Below are 20,044 nucleotides of genomic sequence, written 5' to 3'. Positions count from 1 at the left end.
TTCATCAGGATGAAACACTTTTATACATTATTCAAATATCCACATTATATTAGGATTTACATTTAAAGTTAAAATATGTTGAAACGGTGCAGGAAATCACATCAGTCGATTTAAAGGAGAGAAAGTTGAATTAAACGATCACGTGGATAAGAAAAGTAAGCAAACAAAAACAAATTCGGTTCAGCCACAAAAAAACCTCTTAAAAATATTTTAAAACGAAAAAAAATGAAAATTTTTAAAAAGTAAAAAAACATTTTTTTTTTATTTTTCATCCGGTTTCATATAAAAAAACCTAATTATACACATATGTATATTTGTATTTAATCTCGATTTACATAACGTACACATATGTACATTATCATTTATCTTAATTGTACATATGTGTATCTTAATTGTACATATGTGTATAAAGAATAACATGTATAAAATTAAAAAAATAAGTATTATACATGTGTATAGTTTTGCTAAACCGATATATTTTTAAAAAATTTTTATGAAACCGGGATGAGAAATATTATTTTTTTGATTTTTTACTTTTTTATTTATTATTTTTTTTGTTTTATAAATTTTTTAATTTTTTTAAAAAAAAGTTTTTTTGTGGTCCAAAATGATTCTTAAAGTTCTAAATTTTAAAATGGTTCTCACATGATCCTAATATATATATGTGTGTGTGCGCGCGTGTGTGGAGGAACATTCAGTACAAAACCAGTTTTAAGTAGAAAAGTGCGAGACAATAGGCATAGACACATATGCCTAGTGCTTAATAAGACAAGTTTCTAACTGCCTGTATTTCTCGCTCTCTCGCTACATGTGATTATCCATGCATTACATACAAGTGCCTATAAAATTCTCGCAATTCTTTACTTTCAGTTGGTTCTGTATTAGCTCACCCTTATGTAGGGAGGCTTCAAGGCAAAACCTTTTTTTATGTGAGAATAGAACAAAATAAATCATATATTTTTATCAATCTTAACGAGTTTTAAAATATAAGAAAATGGCTGAAATGCAATGTTTTTCTCTCTCCTAAAATTAAAAAAAAATGAAAAAATTCCGTCTATCTATAGAACCTACACATGTACAAGTAATGTGTAAATGTTCGCGATTCTCACATAAATCTTCTATTCATTATAAAATCGTCTTTTAAAATCGAGTAACTAGCTTATCATTGGAGAGCGGATTTTATTTTAATGAAATAAATCTTTATATAGTCGTTATTGTGGACAGGTTCATAGGATATTAATTGGTTTGAAAACGCAACCATTAAATTTGAGATATTCGATTACATACATCTGCTCCGTCTAAAATACGGACATAGGATTTTGTTTATAAATAAACATTAATGAAATAAATCTTTATGTAGTCGTTATTGTGGACAATTTCATTCATAGGATATTAATTGGTTTGAAAACACAACCATTAAATTTAAAATATTCGATTACATACATCTGCTCTGTCTAGCATACGGACATACATCCATGCCAAAGCTTGTAAACAACCCTTGACTTGTGCTAAACTAATATGATTGGGATCAAGCTTATCCAAGAGTTGTTAATACTCTTAACAAAGTTTAACACTCTTAACAAAGTTGGATAGCGGGAAACATAAACAAAAAAAGGTTTAAAATATCAAATATGCATAACTTAGACTACAACTGAAGCTACAAGGACTATAATCTAGACTGAAAGGTTTAGACGTGTCGATAATTGACAAACTACTAAAGATTAGCACAACTAACCATGTTTACTTTGATTCTTAATTTTTTTTTTATATCAAACCAATTATTTTATTTCATCACACCACAAAATATGTAACTTGACGTGAAAAATGAAACCCGTTATCTACATAATATCACACACGTGACGAATTAACATGTCACATTTTACACCTCCACAACACGATAACATGTCACATGTCACATTTCACACCTCCGCAACACCATAACAAATTAACATGTCACATTTTACACCTTCCACAACACAATCTAATCGACGATGATTTGGGTGTGTAGATAGTTTTGCCTTTATGTTCATTGGCATTTAGTATGATCAAAATGTTTTGTTACAAAATTTTGACACACTTAAATTTTTGTTAATTTGTTATAATACTCACAACATACAATATATATGAATATTATCTACCATATCTTCTAATTCTATAACTAGCAAAATATTTCCACTATTTGATAACATAACCATTAAGATTCAAAAGTCTAATTATTTCCACAATTTACCAACACAACAACATCCTTTGCCTCAAAAGTAAAATCAAACAAAACATCCTTAACTTCTGCTAACACACAAACAATGAACACCATCGGTTGACGATTATCAATAACGGTGATAATGTGGCGGGGGAGGAGGATAATGACGATCCAACCTGAAACAACGAAGAACGGAGTAACAAAAACACGACATGCAACCGCCCAATATCGACGTCACCGTCATAAAAGGCCAGCAGCAAAACGTACATATATTATCATGTGGACCTTCATGATGATGGGGATAATAACCCGGAGGTGGCGGCGGAGGTGGACGACCGTGGTTGTACATCTTCAATTGCTCGTGTGTTGGTTAAACCTCAAGACTGTAAATGAATTACAAAAAGTAATAAGTGAAGATCAGATTTTACTCAGTATTCGTTAACTGGGAATAACATAGGACTGGCAAACGAGTCGGATATAGGTTCGGGACACAGGTCAAAACGGGTTTGAGTCATAATGGTTTAGTCAGAACGGGTCAACTCAAATAGAGTTATTTTCGTACCGGGCCTGAAAAGCACCAAGGGTCTCTAAGAATCGTTAAATTTTTTTGGGCGGTGAAAAATTTTTGGGCCTTAAGTAAAAATGTTTTTTTTTAAACTGAAATTTTAATATAGCTTACTTGGTTATAATTTTGGTTGTGAAAAAAAAGTTATATAAAAATAGAAATGATTTAATTAATTGCGTTTAAACCTTAAAAGTACATATTTTTTTGCAGAAAAAATATTTAACTTTTTTTTCAAAAAAAAGATTGGGCCTACAAAGTGATCGGGCCGAGGACCGTTGACCACCCTACACAGGGAAGGAAGTGTCCAGTGCCACGTAGTAACCCGGCCCGGCCTGGTGAGCGGTTAACCCAGGGTTCCGCAAAAGTAACTAGCATTGGTTACGCCTATGATTCAACGTTAAACGTGTACCGACACCAGTTACGCATTTACGGGCTTACCGGACGCACGTAAGAACATGATAGTGTTATTTTTCAAACGGTTAGAATGGGCTGACATGAGACATGACGCTTGAAAAATAACACCAACCCAACCCATTCTAACCTGTTTCGTTAAAATGAGTTGACATGAGACACCTGTTGTCTCAATTAGCCCAACGGTAAACCATGTCAACTCAAAATATTTTGAAAACTACTAATATTAACACAGTTTTGAAATGAGTAGTCAAAATTGCTATACTTAATAACTAGCATCAAATTGATCACATCAAAACATCAAAATTAAAAAAAAAAATCAAAAAACTTAATAAGAAACTTAACATAAATTTACTTAAAACTAATAACCGAAATCATCAACACCTAATTGCAAAAATAAACAAAAACAAGTACTTACTGGTAAGTGTGTAGATCTTTATTTAGGTTGCTTGAATCTATAGAGATGAAGAGTTGGTATAATAAATAATAAAACTAAAATGGGAAGCAAATGGTATGTTAGGATGATCAGCACGAGACGACCGTCTGGATTAGATTAGATTGAGTATCAATCTAATCTACGTGTTAATCATGTAGAAAGGTTACCTCATAACTTTTTGTACCTACTCTTTTATTTGTTTGACTTTTATAATATAAAAAAGTGATTTCTTTTGGTAATTCTATTTTTCGTAATACACAAATTTATATGGACTTTTATGGTCAGATTGTGTTTCATAGTCACACCATAGATAGGCTTACAATACTACTTTAAATTATTGTTGCAACTGGAATTTATGATACACAATTTAACCATCATGTTGTTGTGATTTAACTAAAAAAAACTAGTAATTGATCGGTCTACCGACTACGACCATTCATTTTAATCCAATTTTAATTGCAAACTAAGTATTCCTATGGCTAGTGTTTTTCTTTCCTTTTTTTCCTTTTTACCTTTTTTAATAGCATTCCTATGACTGGTTACCAATTGCCACATTTATTAAATTTATTTAATACATAATAGAAACTATGTATAATTTATTTTAGCATAGTTTCATACAGTTCTTTACTTCTAATCGTTTTCAATATAATTTAAAAATACAAAATTATTTTTCATATTTGAAATAAATAGTTTATTAATGTCGACATAAAATAAGTTAATATTTATAATAAATTTTTTAAAATAAACGATAACTATAAATCATATGTATTTAATAAAAAGATAGTTAGGGTTGGGTTGGGTTGGGTTGAGTTATGCATGAGAATGAAAATTTGAGTTTGGTTAAGTTGTATAGTTGGATAAGAGATTAATTTTTTAATAAAAAATTTGGGGTGTGAATGAGAGAGTCTAAGGGAATGCGCCTCCATATTTAACACCCTTCTTTAACTTAACGTTTTGGTGTTCAAGGACGTTAAAGGCTGATTTGATTTGTCTTTGTCGCACGTTGGTTTAACACCCACAACAAGTGGTCTAAAGAATCTAGTATTTTGAAGGCGTATAATAAAATCAGCATCAAAGTCACACCATCAGAAAATATATAACAAAAACTTATTCTAATAAGTATCGCTTGCAGTTCTTGATTTGTTTTTAAGAGACAATTAAATAAGTATAATATAAGACACCATGTAACTTTATATACTTTTTAAATAACTGAAGTTAGTAGACGAGTCTCCCATCATTTCTCCTTGGTACATGAAACATACAAATGTGTTATAAGCCTGAGATATAACTCGTATTCATGTTGAATACTTGTGTTAATCACGTCGTCTTTGACATGTATAACACATTAAGATTGTGGTGCTTGGTTTTAACCCATTCAACTTATATTTGTTGGTTTCACAGCAAACATCTTTTAATTGCTCGCATAAAATAATTCCGGTTTCAAATTGTGAAGTTAACGAAAAAAAATGCAAGGATACACACATTATTTTCCACAAATATACAACTATGCAAAACCTAAATGTTCAAATAAATTTCAACTATAGATAAAAGTATCACTTTCCTGTCTCAAAACTTCTGAGTCGAAGACGCCCGGTTTATCCTCTGGGCTCCCAGTTTCAGACCAGTAGGTTTAGACCCCCGGCCTCGACCAGCTGATAAAGGCTTAGCCCTAGTAGTTGGTTGAGGTGCTGCAATAGCAGCCCATGGATCATCATCATCAATAGTAGCAGCACTCGTGTTCCCGTTTAGAGGCTTTGCATCCACTTTTGGAGGCGGGGCGGCAATTGAACCCCATAAATCATCATCTGCATCTTTCCCGACATTTGATGAAGACCTTGGCCGTGGAATTGAAGCTGTTGCAAAAATAAATTAATTAGTTAATAATAATAATTATAATAATAACAATAAAAATAATAATTGTGGTTTTTGGTCGTAAGTTATGGACAGTTATGGTTTTGAACTTTTGATCATATTATTAGCATTACCTGGTGGTTTTGACTGCATGACGGGCCGTTTTTGAGCAGCTTGAATGTTGGCAAGGGCGGGTGTGGGCTTTTCGTCTTCCAGTGGCAACATATCATCCCACCCGTCTTTTTCACTTTCGTGATCTTGAATGCCATTCTCAAGTTCACCCCAACCGTCGGTTGAGGTAGGTGAAGCGGGTGCCGGTTGATCATCCATGTCTTGATAAACAGTATCAATACCTGAACTTGCCCTACTCACTAGTGTTGTAGTTTGGATATCCGATACTACTGTTATCATCATCATGAAAGAAACCAGTAATCGGTTATATGAAAAAATACAAGATAAAAATTCAATGAAGAAATCGATGTCACGACATGTTACCTGAGCTAGCATTGGAGGCAGCAGACACGAGAGGTGAGGTGGATTTTGGGGGTGCATGTGCAGCTTGTTCAGAAGGTTTGCCTTTCATTGTCAAAGAGCTCATAGCCCATCTGCGTAAGGCGATATTTAATGTTTTTAGAACTTAAACAAATATTCTTGATTTATGTAAAAATAGGCGTACAGCGTACCCAAGTATACTGGCATTTCCTGGAAGTGATGTACTTCCTGAAGCTGCAGCCTCGGTGCCATCCCCAGCGTATGCCTACAACATATCCGACACGTCGTTTAATTATTTATGCAAGTACTTTAAAACATGAGGAACTTATAAGAGACATACTTCACATGATTCAATGTTGAAAACATATACAAACCTTTTCATGGTACTGCTTAACTATCTGCAAAAACTGTTCAACAGCTTGAAAGGCCTTTGTTCTAACGTCACTGCAGTACAGAAGCAAAACAAATTAGTCATTTCCAACAGATGTTACACAAAAATACATGCTTTTCCGTTTGTTTCCTTTCCAAAAATAGCCATGATAAAAGAATTATAGCTACAAATTTACATAACAAGATCCCAAAACTAGAACCATCGTAATATAAGATTATATGATCATAAGATATTGCACATGCGTTCATGCAGATGAACGAATTCGCATACTAAAGTAAGAATAATAACCTGTCAGGATCAATAGTAAGCACAACAACGTTTGGCAGTATACGAGCTGCGATCTCTTGGGCATCATAATAAGAACTGGTTGCACAAAGAGCCATTATACCTGCCACAACAGAACTTATGTTCATTACAACCATTAAGGAAAAGATGAGAGCATAAAATAGTTTCTAGAAATCAGAGTGTCAACTGTTTCGGCAAAAGAATCAGAAAATAGAAGTTAATGATTTCACCTGCTCCTCGTGCTGAAGAAAATGTATCACGCAAGGCACGAACCGTGAACGCATTAATCAGAACTCTCTTTCGCGTCTGCAATGAACCATAATAGCATTCATTTCCAGTTATTTTACTTATCAAGTGTGCTTAAAAAGGATGGAAAAGAATGCAAACAGGTTTACTAACCCCTTCATTAAGGTGACTGGCAATATTCCCAAGTAGGATTGTTGTATTTGTTCTGATTGCTGGTTCCTCATCCACCTTCAGTCATCAAAAGAAATATAAAAAATCAGGGGAAAGTTACATGCTGAATAAATGGACATAATTTCTAATAGAAATGCTATTACTTAAATGAGGACAATATCAGCAAAATAAGGGTGTTACCTGGAGCTTTGAAAGATATTTTAAAAGTGACCCAGACAAAGTACGTTGAGATAACTGCAAGTCAATAGCAAACACATACATTTAGTAAGACACTTAACAATACAAGATCAGATACACACAAACAGAGATGAAAATACCTTTGGAGCAAGAACAAGCATGGATTTTAGAGTCAACTCACGCAGAAAAGCAGATGTATCTGAAAAACCGGTAGCGACATGTGGATAGACCTAATCACAGGCATTAACAGTTGATAACGAAAACAGGGTGAGAATGTGAGATCATTCAGCTTTTTGCCAGTGAATATGTACAGCTAGAAGAACTAATTCTTACTTGCTCATCAACAACTTGAGCTGAAAAAGACTCCCCATACTGATCAATATGCTGCAGGAGACCAACTCGTATAGCTCGATCATTGGAAGCAAAAAGCTTCACAATTGTTGGTAGGACCTACATTAATAACCAAAATTCAAGATAATCAATATATGAAAACAATCACAGAAACATGTCGTAACGTCAAACACCAAGTGTAACAGAAGACAACCTTTTTATTGAAGTCCTCTGATGGAAGCCAAGCACCCAATTTTAAAAATGCAGTCAAAGCAGGCGCAGCAGCTGAGCCAAATTCTAAGGCAGAAGCTAGCAAAGGAAGTAACTTCCAACCCAAAAGATAAACACCATATTTAGAGATGACATTGCAGTGTTGTAGTAAAACATTATAGCACTAATTATTATAAAAAAACCTTCTTAAGAACAATTTCACGAGGTAGCTGCTCGGCTAGAGTTGGAAGCTTGCGGAAGAATGTATCCTTCTCTACACTGTCCTTTAAATTAAGTATTTCCATAAAATGAATCGTATCCACCAACATGTTCTGGAAATACTCTGCCATAACAAGTTTGAAATTTAAGTATTATATATTTACTAACTATAGGCTGAATAAAAACTTTTCATTTACAATAAGTAGAAGTTCAAGATGAGCAATAGAACTAACCACAGTTCTCAGCAAGCTTTGATGAATTCAACCTGCGAGAAGGCATAGAACTCAAGAGTCGCTGATAATCTGGAAGTAGAGACTGTGAGACAGGAAATAGAGAGACCAAGATGAAAATGAATATTCAAATTGCCAAAATCTTAAAGCATGAAAGGTGTAAGCAAACACAGACTCATAGTGTCAGTGTCACGTTCCATATACATTCAACATAATTAGAAACATAAATGCCATTTCACAGGAAGAAGAGAGCATCTAAAAGTTACTCTCATCAACGATGATGGCATACTGACCTTTGGTATTGAACCTGTGTTCCTCAGCTCCTCAGTCTTGCTCAGTTTTGAACCCGTAAAAATCTCATATATGAGACAGCCTGGCAACAAAACCCACATCAATATTAAATTATATGCACATATAACTCAGTTTCCAATAATATACAAAGTTTATATCTCCCATATAACCAATTGATCCAACAAGAGGTGGCAATAAGTTCAGGAAAAGAAAGTCATCTTTAAAAAGAAATGAGGCAATTAAAGCATACCTAAACCCCAAGAATCAATTGACCACGGTGGAGATTTCCTGATTGTTGCCCAATCTGATTTTGCCAACTCCATTGGTTTGTATTGTGAACCAACAATCCATTCATATTGCTGGATTCACAAATGAAATATGGCTCAGAAATCAGAATACAAAGTATGCATTTTTCTATGCTCTATTTGCCCATAAAAATAAGGAGAAAAAACCCACTTCCACTTTAAGCAGGATGCTTCTAAAAGGAATTTTACATTGTATTATGTTGTATTTTAAAACAAGGATTCCATCACACAAAGCAATGCATATGTAGAAGATGAATATATGTGAGTCAAGGCATACCAACATAGGTCCTGTAGAGACTTCATTGTTCCCATCAAACTCTGAAAGAGCATCAAAAGCATGCAACTTCCAGTCTAAAGTTGGAGTAACCACCACACTTTCCAGACAAACATTACCATGCACCTAGATGAAACAGAAAATGAGGGAGGCATCAATTCTTCAAGTATCTTAAACAATGTTTTTGCGAGAAACCATAAAGTTCCAAACAACTTAGACTATGTCCATATCTTGATTAACTTTTATTATGCAGGGACTTCTATATATGTTGAAACAAACAAAAGCATGCCATCCTTTACAACGAAAAAAAAAAACTACGCAAATCCCACTAAGCTGACATCATGAGCTCATGAAGCATCAATCTGGCAATCTGTTTAAAATAGCATTAAAAATAACCATACTTACAAGTTTGCAATCATTATTAAGAAAGCTCACAGCCTTTGCTATGCGATACAGGCCCCAAGCATAATATTCATTCCTGTCGTAAAAAAACAGTAAAATTAGAGACAGTAAATTTAGAGACAGCTGAATGCACAACAATAGCAGAGGCCACAAAAAGGCATAAAGATGACTAAGAAGATGTAATAGGAGTCTAGCCTAGGACAGATATGTGCTTTGGATAGCACAACTGAGTGGTTAGGTTTCATGTGAGCAAGTTCAGTAACTGACTATATTTAAAGTAGATTAAACCTAACCACAGTCAAAAGATGACAGAAGTACAGAACATAGAATCATAGATGAATACATGAATATGAACACAAGAGACATGTGAGCATCCGCAACAATTCATATCAGATGGAATTGATGGCTTAATTATTATATTCGTGGTAGACCTCAAATGTTATTGTTCCGATCCTCCCCTTAATTTGCCTTAAAGCTATATAACTATAAAGCTATTATATGTCTATATTAAGCAAAATAAAATAATACAAGGGCGTTAACAACACTATCATATACTAATCCACACTGCACCTTACAAAGAGAAGATTTAGAATAAGAAAAAAAATTAAAAAAGATGTAATCTATCCGAACTATCAAAAATTATAATGAGGTGTACCAATCCTAGGACTTAAGAGCAAGAGTAAAGACACAAAAACCAAGAATCCAGCCGAAAAATGAGACTGTACCTTTGTGTGCCTTTTAATCCTAATTCCTTAATCTTTTCCGCCAGTGGCATAACAGGTTCAGTTACAATATAAATAACAACCTTTGTGGATGACCCATCAGATATCTCGGTCTCGGTACTATGAAGAAATGATAATATATTTGGGTGCCTGACCTGAAATATAAAAAGTTTTACATGTTTGCTTAGACAAACAGAAAACAATAACAAGAGTTGCAATGAAAGTATTCAGCCCCCACCCACCATTTTCAACAATAGATTTTCAGTGATTATATAAAAATTAAAGCTCGGCTATGAATTGCAAAATTTTTATAATTTGACCCAAACATACAAACCAAACACTCCAGATTAAAAGCAAATTGAAATAATGATACATGAAAAAAAAACATTGATGCAGTTGAAATGATTAGAAATTCATATATACACTTCCATAATAATAATGAAGATATAAGGAACTTCATATTGGACTTTTATGTTGGAGCAAAAATATGATAACTCATCAGATAACCCATCGAACCTCAAAAATAGATCTCTTGTTTAAATGAACATAAAAAATGTTAGTTGTACTTAGTTATAATTAGGGTTTTAGCCCATGTAGTTGGTTAAAGCCCATGGGCCTTTTATGGGTTGAAAGCTAGGGTTTGTTTGTGTATAAATAGATGTAGTTGTCTTTGTATTATTCACACATTCAAGTAAAACATTACTTTCACTACAACCATCTTCTTCTTTACATGGTATCAGAGCTACGGCTCTCGATCCAAACCCTAGCCGCGATCTGACCCGAACCCGAGTCTGACCAGCCGTCACCAGCAGCCTTCAGATCTGAAACAAGCTCCTGCCTTGTTGTTCTGTCCTGTCACGAAATCCTTTTTTTCGACCGTGAAAGTACTGTTCACCGACTAGCACTGTTCACCGGAATACTGTTCACGCCGGAATCACTGTTCACAGGAGTACTGTTCATCGCCGGAAATCACTGTTCCACCGGAAGTTACTGTTCAGACCGGAAATTACTGTTCACTGCCGGAAGTTACTGTTCGTTTGCCGAAATTTCTGTTCACTGCCGGAAAGTTACTGTTCGCTGCTGGAATTACTGTTTGCTGCCGGGATTTACTGTTCACGACGAGTAGCTGTTTACTCCGGAATCTGTCCCCGCACTTGTTACTGTTCACAGTCAATTTCAGTTTCGTGTATCACTATGGGCGAAAATAAATACATGTATACATTTACTAAAGAGGAGCATGATCTTATTCAACGGTTTCTTACCTCCCAGTTGCCTCATCCTCAAACCAGCTCGGCACATTCAGGTAAACCCTCTAGCCTTGACTTATCATGGGTGATTGATTCTGGAGCCACACATCACATGACTGGGAATCGGGGTATTTTTTCTAGTCTTCAAAATGTTTCCCATGCACCGGTACGTCTTGCCGATGGATCTTCATGTCCCGTTCTCGACATAGGACCCATCAGTAACTCGGAAAACCTAAAACCGTCTTCTATCCTATTTGTTCCTAAATTTCCTACCAGTCTTTGTTCAGTGAGTCAGATTACCAAACAAAACAACTGTTCTGTGACCTTTTACCCAACTCACTGCGTTTTTCATGAACTAGGAACAAACCGGGTAATTGGTACTGGTTTTGAATCAGGAGGTCTCTATCGTATATCCCCGATTTCGCATCATGTAGCAAACTTATGTGATTCCGCTGTTAGGGAGGCTCACTGTCGGTTAGGTCATCCCTCTACAGCGGTTCTGAGGCAAATGCGACCAGATTTACCACTTTCGTCTTTTAATTTTCATTGTGAGTCGTGTCAACTTGGTAAACATACCAGGCGTCCCTATCCCCCTAGGGTGCCCAATCGAGTCAGTTCTTGTTTTGAACTGTTGCATTCTGATGTATGGGGTCCTTGCCCAATCAAATCTACGTTGGGTTTTGAATATTTTATTACCTTTATTGATGACTATTCTCGCACTACTTGGGTTTATTTGTTGAAATCTCGTAGTGAGGTATTTTCCATATTTCGAGAATTTAATGCTTATGTTCAAAACCAATTTAACACCACCATTAAAACTTTACGATCTGATAATGCTAAAGAATATTTTTTCAGCGACTTTTCTTCATACTTAAAAACCAATGGCATTATTCATGAATCATCGTGTGCTTATACATCTCAACAAAATGGTGTGTCCGAACGCAAAAATCGTCACATATTGGATGTTGCTCGAACAATCATGATCCAATCACGTGTTCCTCATCGTTTTTGGGGAGATGCCGTTCTCACTGCCACATATCTGATTAACCGCATACCCTCAACCGTTCTTCATGGTAAAACACCGTTTTCTGTACTATTTCCCAACGATGATCCATTTCCTCTCGCACCTAAAGTATTTGGTTGCGTCACCTATGTTCATGACCATCGTCCGAAAACCATCAAACTTGATTCCCGAGCCATTCGTTGTGTCTTTCTTGGTTACTCACAGGTTCAAAAAGGGTATCGATGCTATAGCCCATCACTTTACCGATACTTTACTAGTGCCGATGTCACTTTTCACGAGTCTCCTTACTTTCCCGAGTGTTCCACTCCTGTTTCTGACCCGTTTCCCGACCTCGATATACCCACATCTCCCTTCCTCCCCACCATTCCTGTGTCGATTCCCTCTACCGATCCAATCTCTGCTGATTCTGACCCACCGACAGAACCTCCGCCACTGCTTTTCACATATGCTAGGCGAGGTAAGGGTCAAATATCAGAGACACTTGATTCACATTCAGGCCACCCCCGAAATACCCTCAGATCCTCCGTGTGCATCCGAACAATCTACACCTCTCACTGATACATCCTTACCCGATCCGACACCTTTACCAGAAGCTACCCCTGATACAGCCGTTTATGATCCTCCTGGTGCACCACTACCCGATATACCTATTTCTTTTCGCAAAGAACCCCGGAAATGCACTCGTTACCCAATTCAGGACTATGTTGCCTACACCCGCCTATCTCCTGAATCTCATGCGTACACCACTGCTCTTGATTCCTACCCGATTCCCAAAAATGTGACGAGCGTTCTCGCTCACCCAGGATGGCGAAAGGCTATGGAAGATGAAATTGGGGCTCTAAAGTCCAATCATACATGGGATCTTGAAACACTTCCTAAAGGGAAGCGTATTGTTGGTTGTCGTTGGGTGTTTACGTTTAAACTACACCAGGACGGCTCCTTACACCGCTTGAAGGCTCGGTTGGTCGCAAAAGGGTATTCTCAGGCATATGGCATTGATTATGATGAAACCTTCTCGCAGTTGCTAAAATGCCATCTGTCCGTATTTGTATTGCTCTTGCTGCCATTAATCATTGGCCGCTCCACCAGCTTGATGTCAAGAACGCCTTTCTTAATGGTGTTCTTGAGGAGGTATATATGGAGCAGCCACCAGGGTTCGTTGTTGAGGAGGAGGCCTCGAAAGTTTGCAGACTACGTCGTTCTCTATATGGTCTTAAACAGTCTCCCAAGGCATGGTTTGGTCGATTCTCTAGTGTTATGGGACAGTTTGGGATGACTCGGAGTGCCTACGATCACTCTGTCTTCTTTAGACACCAGAAAGGAAAGAGGATTATCGTAGTTGTTTATGTGGATGACATTATAATCACAATGATGACGAGGTCGGGATCACCGAACTCAAGCAGCTTCTTCAGTCTCAGTTTCAGGTCAGCGACTTAGGTCGATTGAGGTATTTCCTTGGCATAGAAGTTTCTCGCTCTCCACAAGGAATACTTCTCTCCCAACGAAAGTATGTTCTTGATATGTTGACTGAATGTGGCTTACTGGGTTGTAAACCTGTTGATACCCCAATGCTTCCTACAAAGAAACTCCTCCCAAAGGAAGGAGATCCAATGAAAGATCCTGAGCGATACAGACGGTTGGTTGGTAAACTTAATTTTTTAACCGTCACACGACTGGATATCTCCTTTACTGTTAGTGTTCTGAGCCAATTTATGGCTGCGCCATACACCGGTAACTGGGATGCTGCCATTCGTGTCTTAAGATATCTTAAGACCTCACCTGGTTTGGGTATATTATACTCTGATCAGGGTCATTGTCGTGTGGGTGCCTTCACGGAAGAAGGAGATGGTCGGATATCAGGGTTCTCAGATGCAGATTGGGCAGATTATCCGATTTCTCGACGATCTACCACCGGATTTTGTGTGTTTGTTGGAGGAAATCTTGTATCATGGAAGAGTAAGAAGTAACACACGGTTTCCCGGTCGAGTGCCGAATCGGAGTATAGAGCCATGGCAGATGTAACATCAGAGATGACATGGGTACGTCGTCTTCTCATAGAACTCGGGGTTGTTTCTAATGACTTGATGCGGTTATACTGTGATAGTCAATCAGCCATTCATATAGCCAAGAATCAAGTATTTCATGAGAGGACAAAACATATTGAGGTCGACTGCCACCTTATCAGAGATCGAGTAGTAGGCACACAAACTGATCCTCCATCCATTCAACCAGTTCATGTGAAGACAAATTTTCAGCTAGCAGAGATTCTAACTAAACCGCTCCGGAAAGCTCAGATAGATTTTATTTGTAACAAGTTGGGCATGATTAACATCTATGCTCCAACTTGAGGAGGAGTGTTAGTTGTATTTAGTTATAATTAGGGTTTTAGCCCATGTAGTTGGTTAAAGCCCATGGGCCTTTTATGGGTTGAAAGCTAGGGTTTGTTTGTGTATAAATAGATGTAGTTGTCTTTGTATTATTCACACATTCAAGTAGTAAACATTACTTTCACTACAACCATCTTCTTCTTTACAAAAAAAAAACTAAATGATTGCACCATGGGTGTCAAATTACCAAAATATCAAAAATTTTCAAGCAAAAATGATTAATTAACATTATCTTCAATGACCTTCTCAAAATTATAACAGCATTAGTGATAAGAGTTAATGAATGAATGAAACTCTATCACATAGCAGATATGATTCCCAAAAAAGGTTCAAGCCCAACGACCCAACACAAATTTCATATAAAATAACTTGCGACAGGTAACTTACTGTTCGAAGACGTTTGACACCATTACGTGCAGCAGCTAAATGCCCGTCATTGGCACTGCTTCCTGTAATAGAAAATATTGATACCGGTGATCCATCGTCCTGGAGAAACGAACACCAAACAATAACATTAGAATACATGCTTATGTTATGATCCATATTAGTTAATCTCATTCATATTAGTGTGCCAACTGCCAATCAATAAATATGTTTGACAAGTTCAATCGAACACCTGTAGTTTAGTGAAATTAAATGTACTTTTACTGTTTACTCCTTCAGTGATTGTGAACTTATCAGTTATATGTAGATTGGCCAGATGAGTAGAATGTTCTTTTCAGTTGGTATTTAGTAAAGCCGAGTAACTAATGAGACATGACAGAACTATCTTGAAAAGATAAAAGTAGACTATTTTGTCTTAAACAGCATTAGAATGCTTACACATGTTACTTACATAAACTCAATGTTTAATTTTACTCCATAACCCTACACACTATGTCCTAAACAGCATTATAATACCTTATTATATACTACCAGCAAACCCCTAAAAAACTTTCAAATCTCACATTTATAATGTAACATCCGGTCCCTCGTACCACCAATATTGTCCGCTTTGCACCGGGGCACGCTAGACTGCCATCCAAAAACTCACGAATTTGATATTGGTTGCCCTGGTGGAGACTTCCCAGGAGGTCAACTATCCTGATACTACTCCTACCTAAGCATGCTTAGCTATGAATTTTTCATATGCTCCTCAACCAACATAGCCCAAAACGCGTTGGTTAGATTTAAAGCGGAGTTACATATATGTTCAGAATTCTGATCCAGTCCATAATATATGCTAATCTATGAAACTTCTGCCCCAGATCTATGCTCAAGAGGAGATCCAAATGCACAAGTAGCATATCAATAGAAATCAAATATCCTATCATGATTCCTTGTTCCTACTATCTTACGATCTATTCGAGCTACTTAAAAACATAATTATGCAAAAACTTTCTAATCAGTAATCACATATTTTTTTTATCAGCCAGCACCTGACTCCAGAAACAGCTGTGCTTTCATATATCATAAAAGCAAAAACCTAACCCTAAGTCCCTAACTAACCACACTCCCTTAATCCTACTAAACTAACACCTTACTCCACAAACCTACATACGTAACACTACACAGCTTCAATCCAAATCAAGAAATTCAACAATAATTTAAGCAACACAATTAAATCCGTTACGCAACACAAACACACAACAACCAGTACTGCAACGGATACACATTATACCATATACACATCCACAATTACACACATACAGATCAACAGATTCAATAATAACTTCAGCAACACAATTCAATCTAAGCCAGCTCCTGACTACAGCAACAACGACACTAACATAAATCATAAAAACAAAAACCTAACCCCAACTAATTAGCTCACTCCACAAACCTACAGACTAAACACTATACAGATTCAACACATATCAACAAATTCAACAATAATTTTCAGCAACACGATTAAATTCGTTAAACGTCACAAACACACAACAATCAGAACTTCAATCAATATACAAAATTTCATATACGCATCATGATTCCTTGAACCTACCATCTTACGATCTATTCGAGCTACTAAAAAGCAAAATTATACAAACAACTTTTTAATCAGTAATCACATATTTCCTATCATTAATTTCAATCTAATTCAACACCTAACTCCAAAATCAACTGCACTAACATAAGTCATAACCTTACTCCACAAACCTCCACAACAAACATTACATTGATTCATCACAGATCAACCAACTCAACAATTTCCGCAACACGATTAACTCGGTTACGTAACACAAACACACACACAAGAATCAGAACTGCAATTGATATTCTAATATTCATATATAACCTTAACATCCTACCTATCATGCTTCGTTGATACTATTACTTAATAACAAAATTATACAAATAACTCCAAAATCAGCTGCACTAATCTAACCCTAACTAATCACGATGCCTTAATTCTACTAAATTATACTAGACAGATTCAATACAAATGAACGAATTGAATAATAATTGATTTCATCCGATACGCAATGAATATACTAATTTCATATACAGATCAGATGAATATAAATAGATAGATGTAAGATTTTACTTTAGATGTGCCACGAGAGTGCGTCCAGGAGCCCCAAGCGGATGAATAGGGTTCGCCGATGGTGTACGGCAAATCCTTCACTCCGGCACCAGATCCAGACACCACATCCTTCAAGAATTTAAACATTTACACTGATTCGATTTGAAGAGATCGATCTGAAGCTGTAAGAATGATTTGTTACAGAGAGAGCAGACACCAGGAAGTGGAGACGAAATGGAACGGAAATCGTATTATTATTATTATTATTATTATTATCATTATAGTAGTAGTGATAACAATTTAGTTTTCGGTTATACCGGTGCGCGTTAGGTTTCATCATTCATGTCTACTTGACAATGACGTTAGAGGGGGGATAAAAGTTAAAACCGGTTTATAATCTGTTTCGGTTCGTGTTGAAACCGGTTTCTTGATCGAGTTCGGGTTTTTACCAGTTTTTGCTTAGTTTTGGCCGGTGACTATTCGGTTAATCGGTTCAGGTGGAGAAAATTACAAACCGGTTACGAACCTACGGTTTCAATCAGTTTTAAACCGTTTTGGTTTCAGTTCAGTTAACCAGTTTATTTGCCCGCCTCTAGTTGACGTGAAGTTAGTTATAGCTCTTAAGTCTACGTAACAGTGACGTGACATGACGCTTTTAATTTTTTTTATAATAACTACACAAGGTTTTCTTGTTATTAGTCATAAAAGTTAGAAAACTGGTTACGGGTTAGATGGTTAGTAGGGTTGTAAATGAACCAGCGGACGTCTGGATGTTCGTTCGGCAAGAAGTCTGATTATGTTCATTCGTTTAATAAACTAACTGGACATGAACAAAAAAATTTGGTTCGGTAAGCTTAACGGACGAACACAGACAAAGACCGCGCTTGTTCAATAGTGTTCGTGAACTAATGATTATACTTTTTGAAGTTAATATGTAATCCTTTATATTTGTTAGTTCATTATAGTCGTTTGTCCATCAATGTTCATTCATGTCTATTTAGGGCTGGCAATTGGGTACCTGTTAAAGACACGATAAGAACTGTTAATCAAAAAAGTGAGGTATGTGATTCTTCTATTTTCTTAAATAATTGAAATTAGTAGGCTAGACTCCCTCATTATCCCTTAGTGGTACACAAAAGTTAAAACTGTCTTATAGTCATGACATATAAAGTAGTTAAACGAGTCGTATTCAAGTTTTATATTTGTGTCACGCGCGTCGCCTCTTACCTGTTAAACCTGTTAAGACACGAATTGTCAGCCCTATGTCTGTTAGTGTTCGTTTTTCCATTAATGTTCATCAATGTCCATGTGTTTGTTTGTCCGTAAACGTCTGTTTACAATATTAACGAACAGGCACAAACGAACACGGGTAAACTCAATTCCTTAACGGACAAACATATATTTTCGTTCGGTAAAGAGTTTGTGAACTGTCCGTTTATCCGGTTTATGATTTGTTTAGTACTTCAATAGAGCCTCCAATTTAAACCAAAGCTAGATAAGGAACATAACAAATGATGAAAATAACCATTAAGTTATTTGAAAAGAAAAACATATTTGTGGTTAGTTGTTTTACTTCTTAACAATATGAAAAAGCCCCAATTTCTCGTTCCATTTTAGGCGTCCTAAATAGTTGGGTCAGCCTTGGTAACTTGTAAATTATAATCATAACTTTCACGTTTGTTATCCTCATCTCATTCTTCTAGACTTAAATAGACTAGATTTATAATAGTTTGGTTATTATACCAAGGGACTGTTGAACCGAGGTTTTTCAACACGAGGGATGTAGACAAGAAAGAGAAGTAGATTTGAAAGAGAGTAAACCATACTATCATAGTTCATAGCCAATAAATGGCTCGTAAGAGAGAAAGGATAAATGGTCCATGAGGTGATAAAAGTGATGGTCTATGGTAACTCATTATGTGGGAACGAGTTGGAGGTCTATGGCCTCGGACTACTAATCTGGTGGCGGTACGACCAAAAACCTTGATGAAGTTGCTTGATGGTATGAGTATTAACGCTAAGAAGAAAAGGCTTATTGAGGCGTCGTTTTCTCAACATGGTGGGTGCTTTGGAGATATAGGAACACATCCATATTTTAAACCATAGGAACAGAGAGATTTTTTACTCTATTTTACATTATTCGTATTTATGGTATGCTCATAGGAACCATAAAGTTTTATATTCTTGGAACGAGTAGTTATAAAAACCCTCTCTCTTGATGTAAGTTGTTTGTTTTGTTTTCGGCTTCTTGACGAATTCAACGTTTTTTAATATAATTGAATTTATGGATACTATACAAACATCAAAAGAATAAAAATAGGAACTATTGTAGTCCAAAGGCCGACTCCCATTGATTGGTGGACTACTTCAGGCCTCAGGGTGCCCAATTTTAAACAAAGCCTAACTAAAACACACACAGCCCGGATAATATGTATACCCAATATAAAATAGGTCCAACTAAAATATACATTTTATTAAGCGAAACCGGATTGAGTGAGGTGGGCATTGGGTTTTTGACTTTATTCAAAATCCAAGTAGAAATATGTGTCAGGTTTCGTCAACAAAGTTAAGACCAAGGTAGAGTAGGAATAGATTTTGTATATGGTCGGGTTTTTTATTAAGTTTTGACCAGTTTGCCTAGGTTTTTATCGGGCTTGACAGACAAGGCTAGCTAT

At 36.2% G+C, this 20,044-nt stretch overlaps 1 protein-coding gene and 1 long non-coding RNA gene across 3 annotated transcripts; both read right to left on the bottom strand.

Moving 5' to 3' along the window:
* Positions 1–701: 701 nt before the first annotated feature.
* LOC143620687 (uncharacterized) lies at positions 702–3,687 on the bottom strand. Its single transcript, XR_013151375.1, has 3 exons — positions 3,595–3,687; positions 1,926–2,583; positions 702–1,885 (listed from the first exon to the last, which is right to left on the bottom strand). It is a non-coding gene; the product is annotated as an uncharacterized LOC143620687 (long non-coding RNA).
* Positions 3,688–5,009: 1,322 nt separating this feature from the next.
* On the bottom strand, positions 5,010–17,594 carry LOC143620744 (uncharacterized). 2 transcript variants are annotated; one of them, XM_077092372.1, is made up of 21 exons: positions 17,391–17,594; positions 15,254–15,352; positions 10,212–10,363; positions 9,490–9,562; positions 9,088–9,210; positions 8,756–8,864; positions 8,508–8,587; positions 8,218–8,299; positions 7,969–8,108; positions 7,770–7,880; positions 7,559–7,675; positions 7,366–7,455; positions 7,229–7,282; positions 7,031–7,105; positions 6,862–6,937; positions 6,635–6,734; positions 6,330–6,399; positions 6,147–6,220; positions 5,959–6,068; positions 5,598–5,861; positions 5,010–5,465 (listed from the first exon to the last, which is right to left on the bottom strand). In XM_077092372.1, the coding sequence occupies exons 1-21, from the start codon at positions 17,514–17,516 to the stop codon at positions 5,179–5,181; spliced, it is 2,412 nt and encodes an 803-aa protein (XP_076948487.1). In that variant the 5' UTR covers positions 17,517–17,594; the 3' UTR covers positions 5,010–5,178. The 2 variants fall into 2 exon arrangements, with proteins under 2 accessions (XP_076948487.1, XP_076948486.1); XM_077092371.1 differs by having other exon boundaries at positions 5,012–5,465; positions 5,598–5,864.
* Positions 17,595–20,044: the final 2,450 nt, after the last annotated feature.

Source organism: Bidens hawaiensis, unplaced genomic scaffold (genome assembly GCF_021521415.1).
Source record: "Bidens hawaiensis isolate Kalapana, Puna unplaced genomic scaffold, B.hawaiensis_p1.1 tig00002631_1, whole genome shotgun sequence".
Classification (NCBI taxonomy): Eukaryota; Viridiplantae; Streptophyta; class Magnoliopsida; order Asterales; family Asteraceae; genus Bidens; species Bidens hawaiensis.
Note: the sequence above shows the minus strand (reverse complement) of the source record. Positions and strands in the feature narration are given on the sequence as shown.

Excerpts from the sequence above, each read along its gene's own strand:
- LOC143620744 (XM_077092371.1), bottom strand. The coding sequence starts at position 17,516 with ATGTTTAAATTCTTGAAGGATGTGGTGTCTGGATCTGGTGCCGGAGTG. Across the intron at positions 8,588-8,755 it reads AATTGATTCTTGGGGTTTAG|GCTGTCTCATATATGAGATT; the intron begins GTATGCTTTAAT and ends TTTTGTTGCCAG. Across the intron at positions 8,300-8,507 it reads ACACAGGTTCAATACCAAAG|TCTCTACTTCCAGATTATCA; the intron begins GTCAGTATGCCA and ends CCTGTCTCACAG.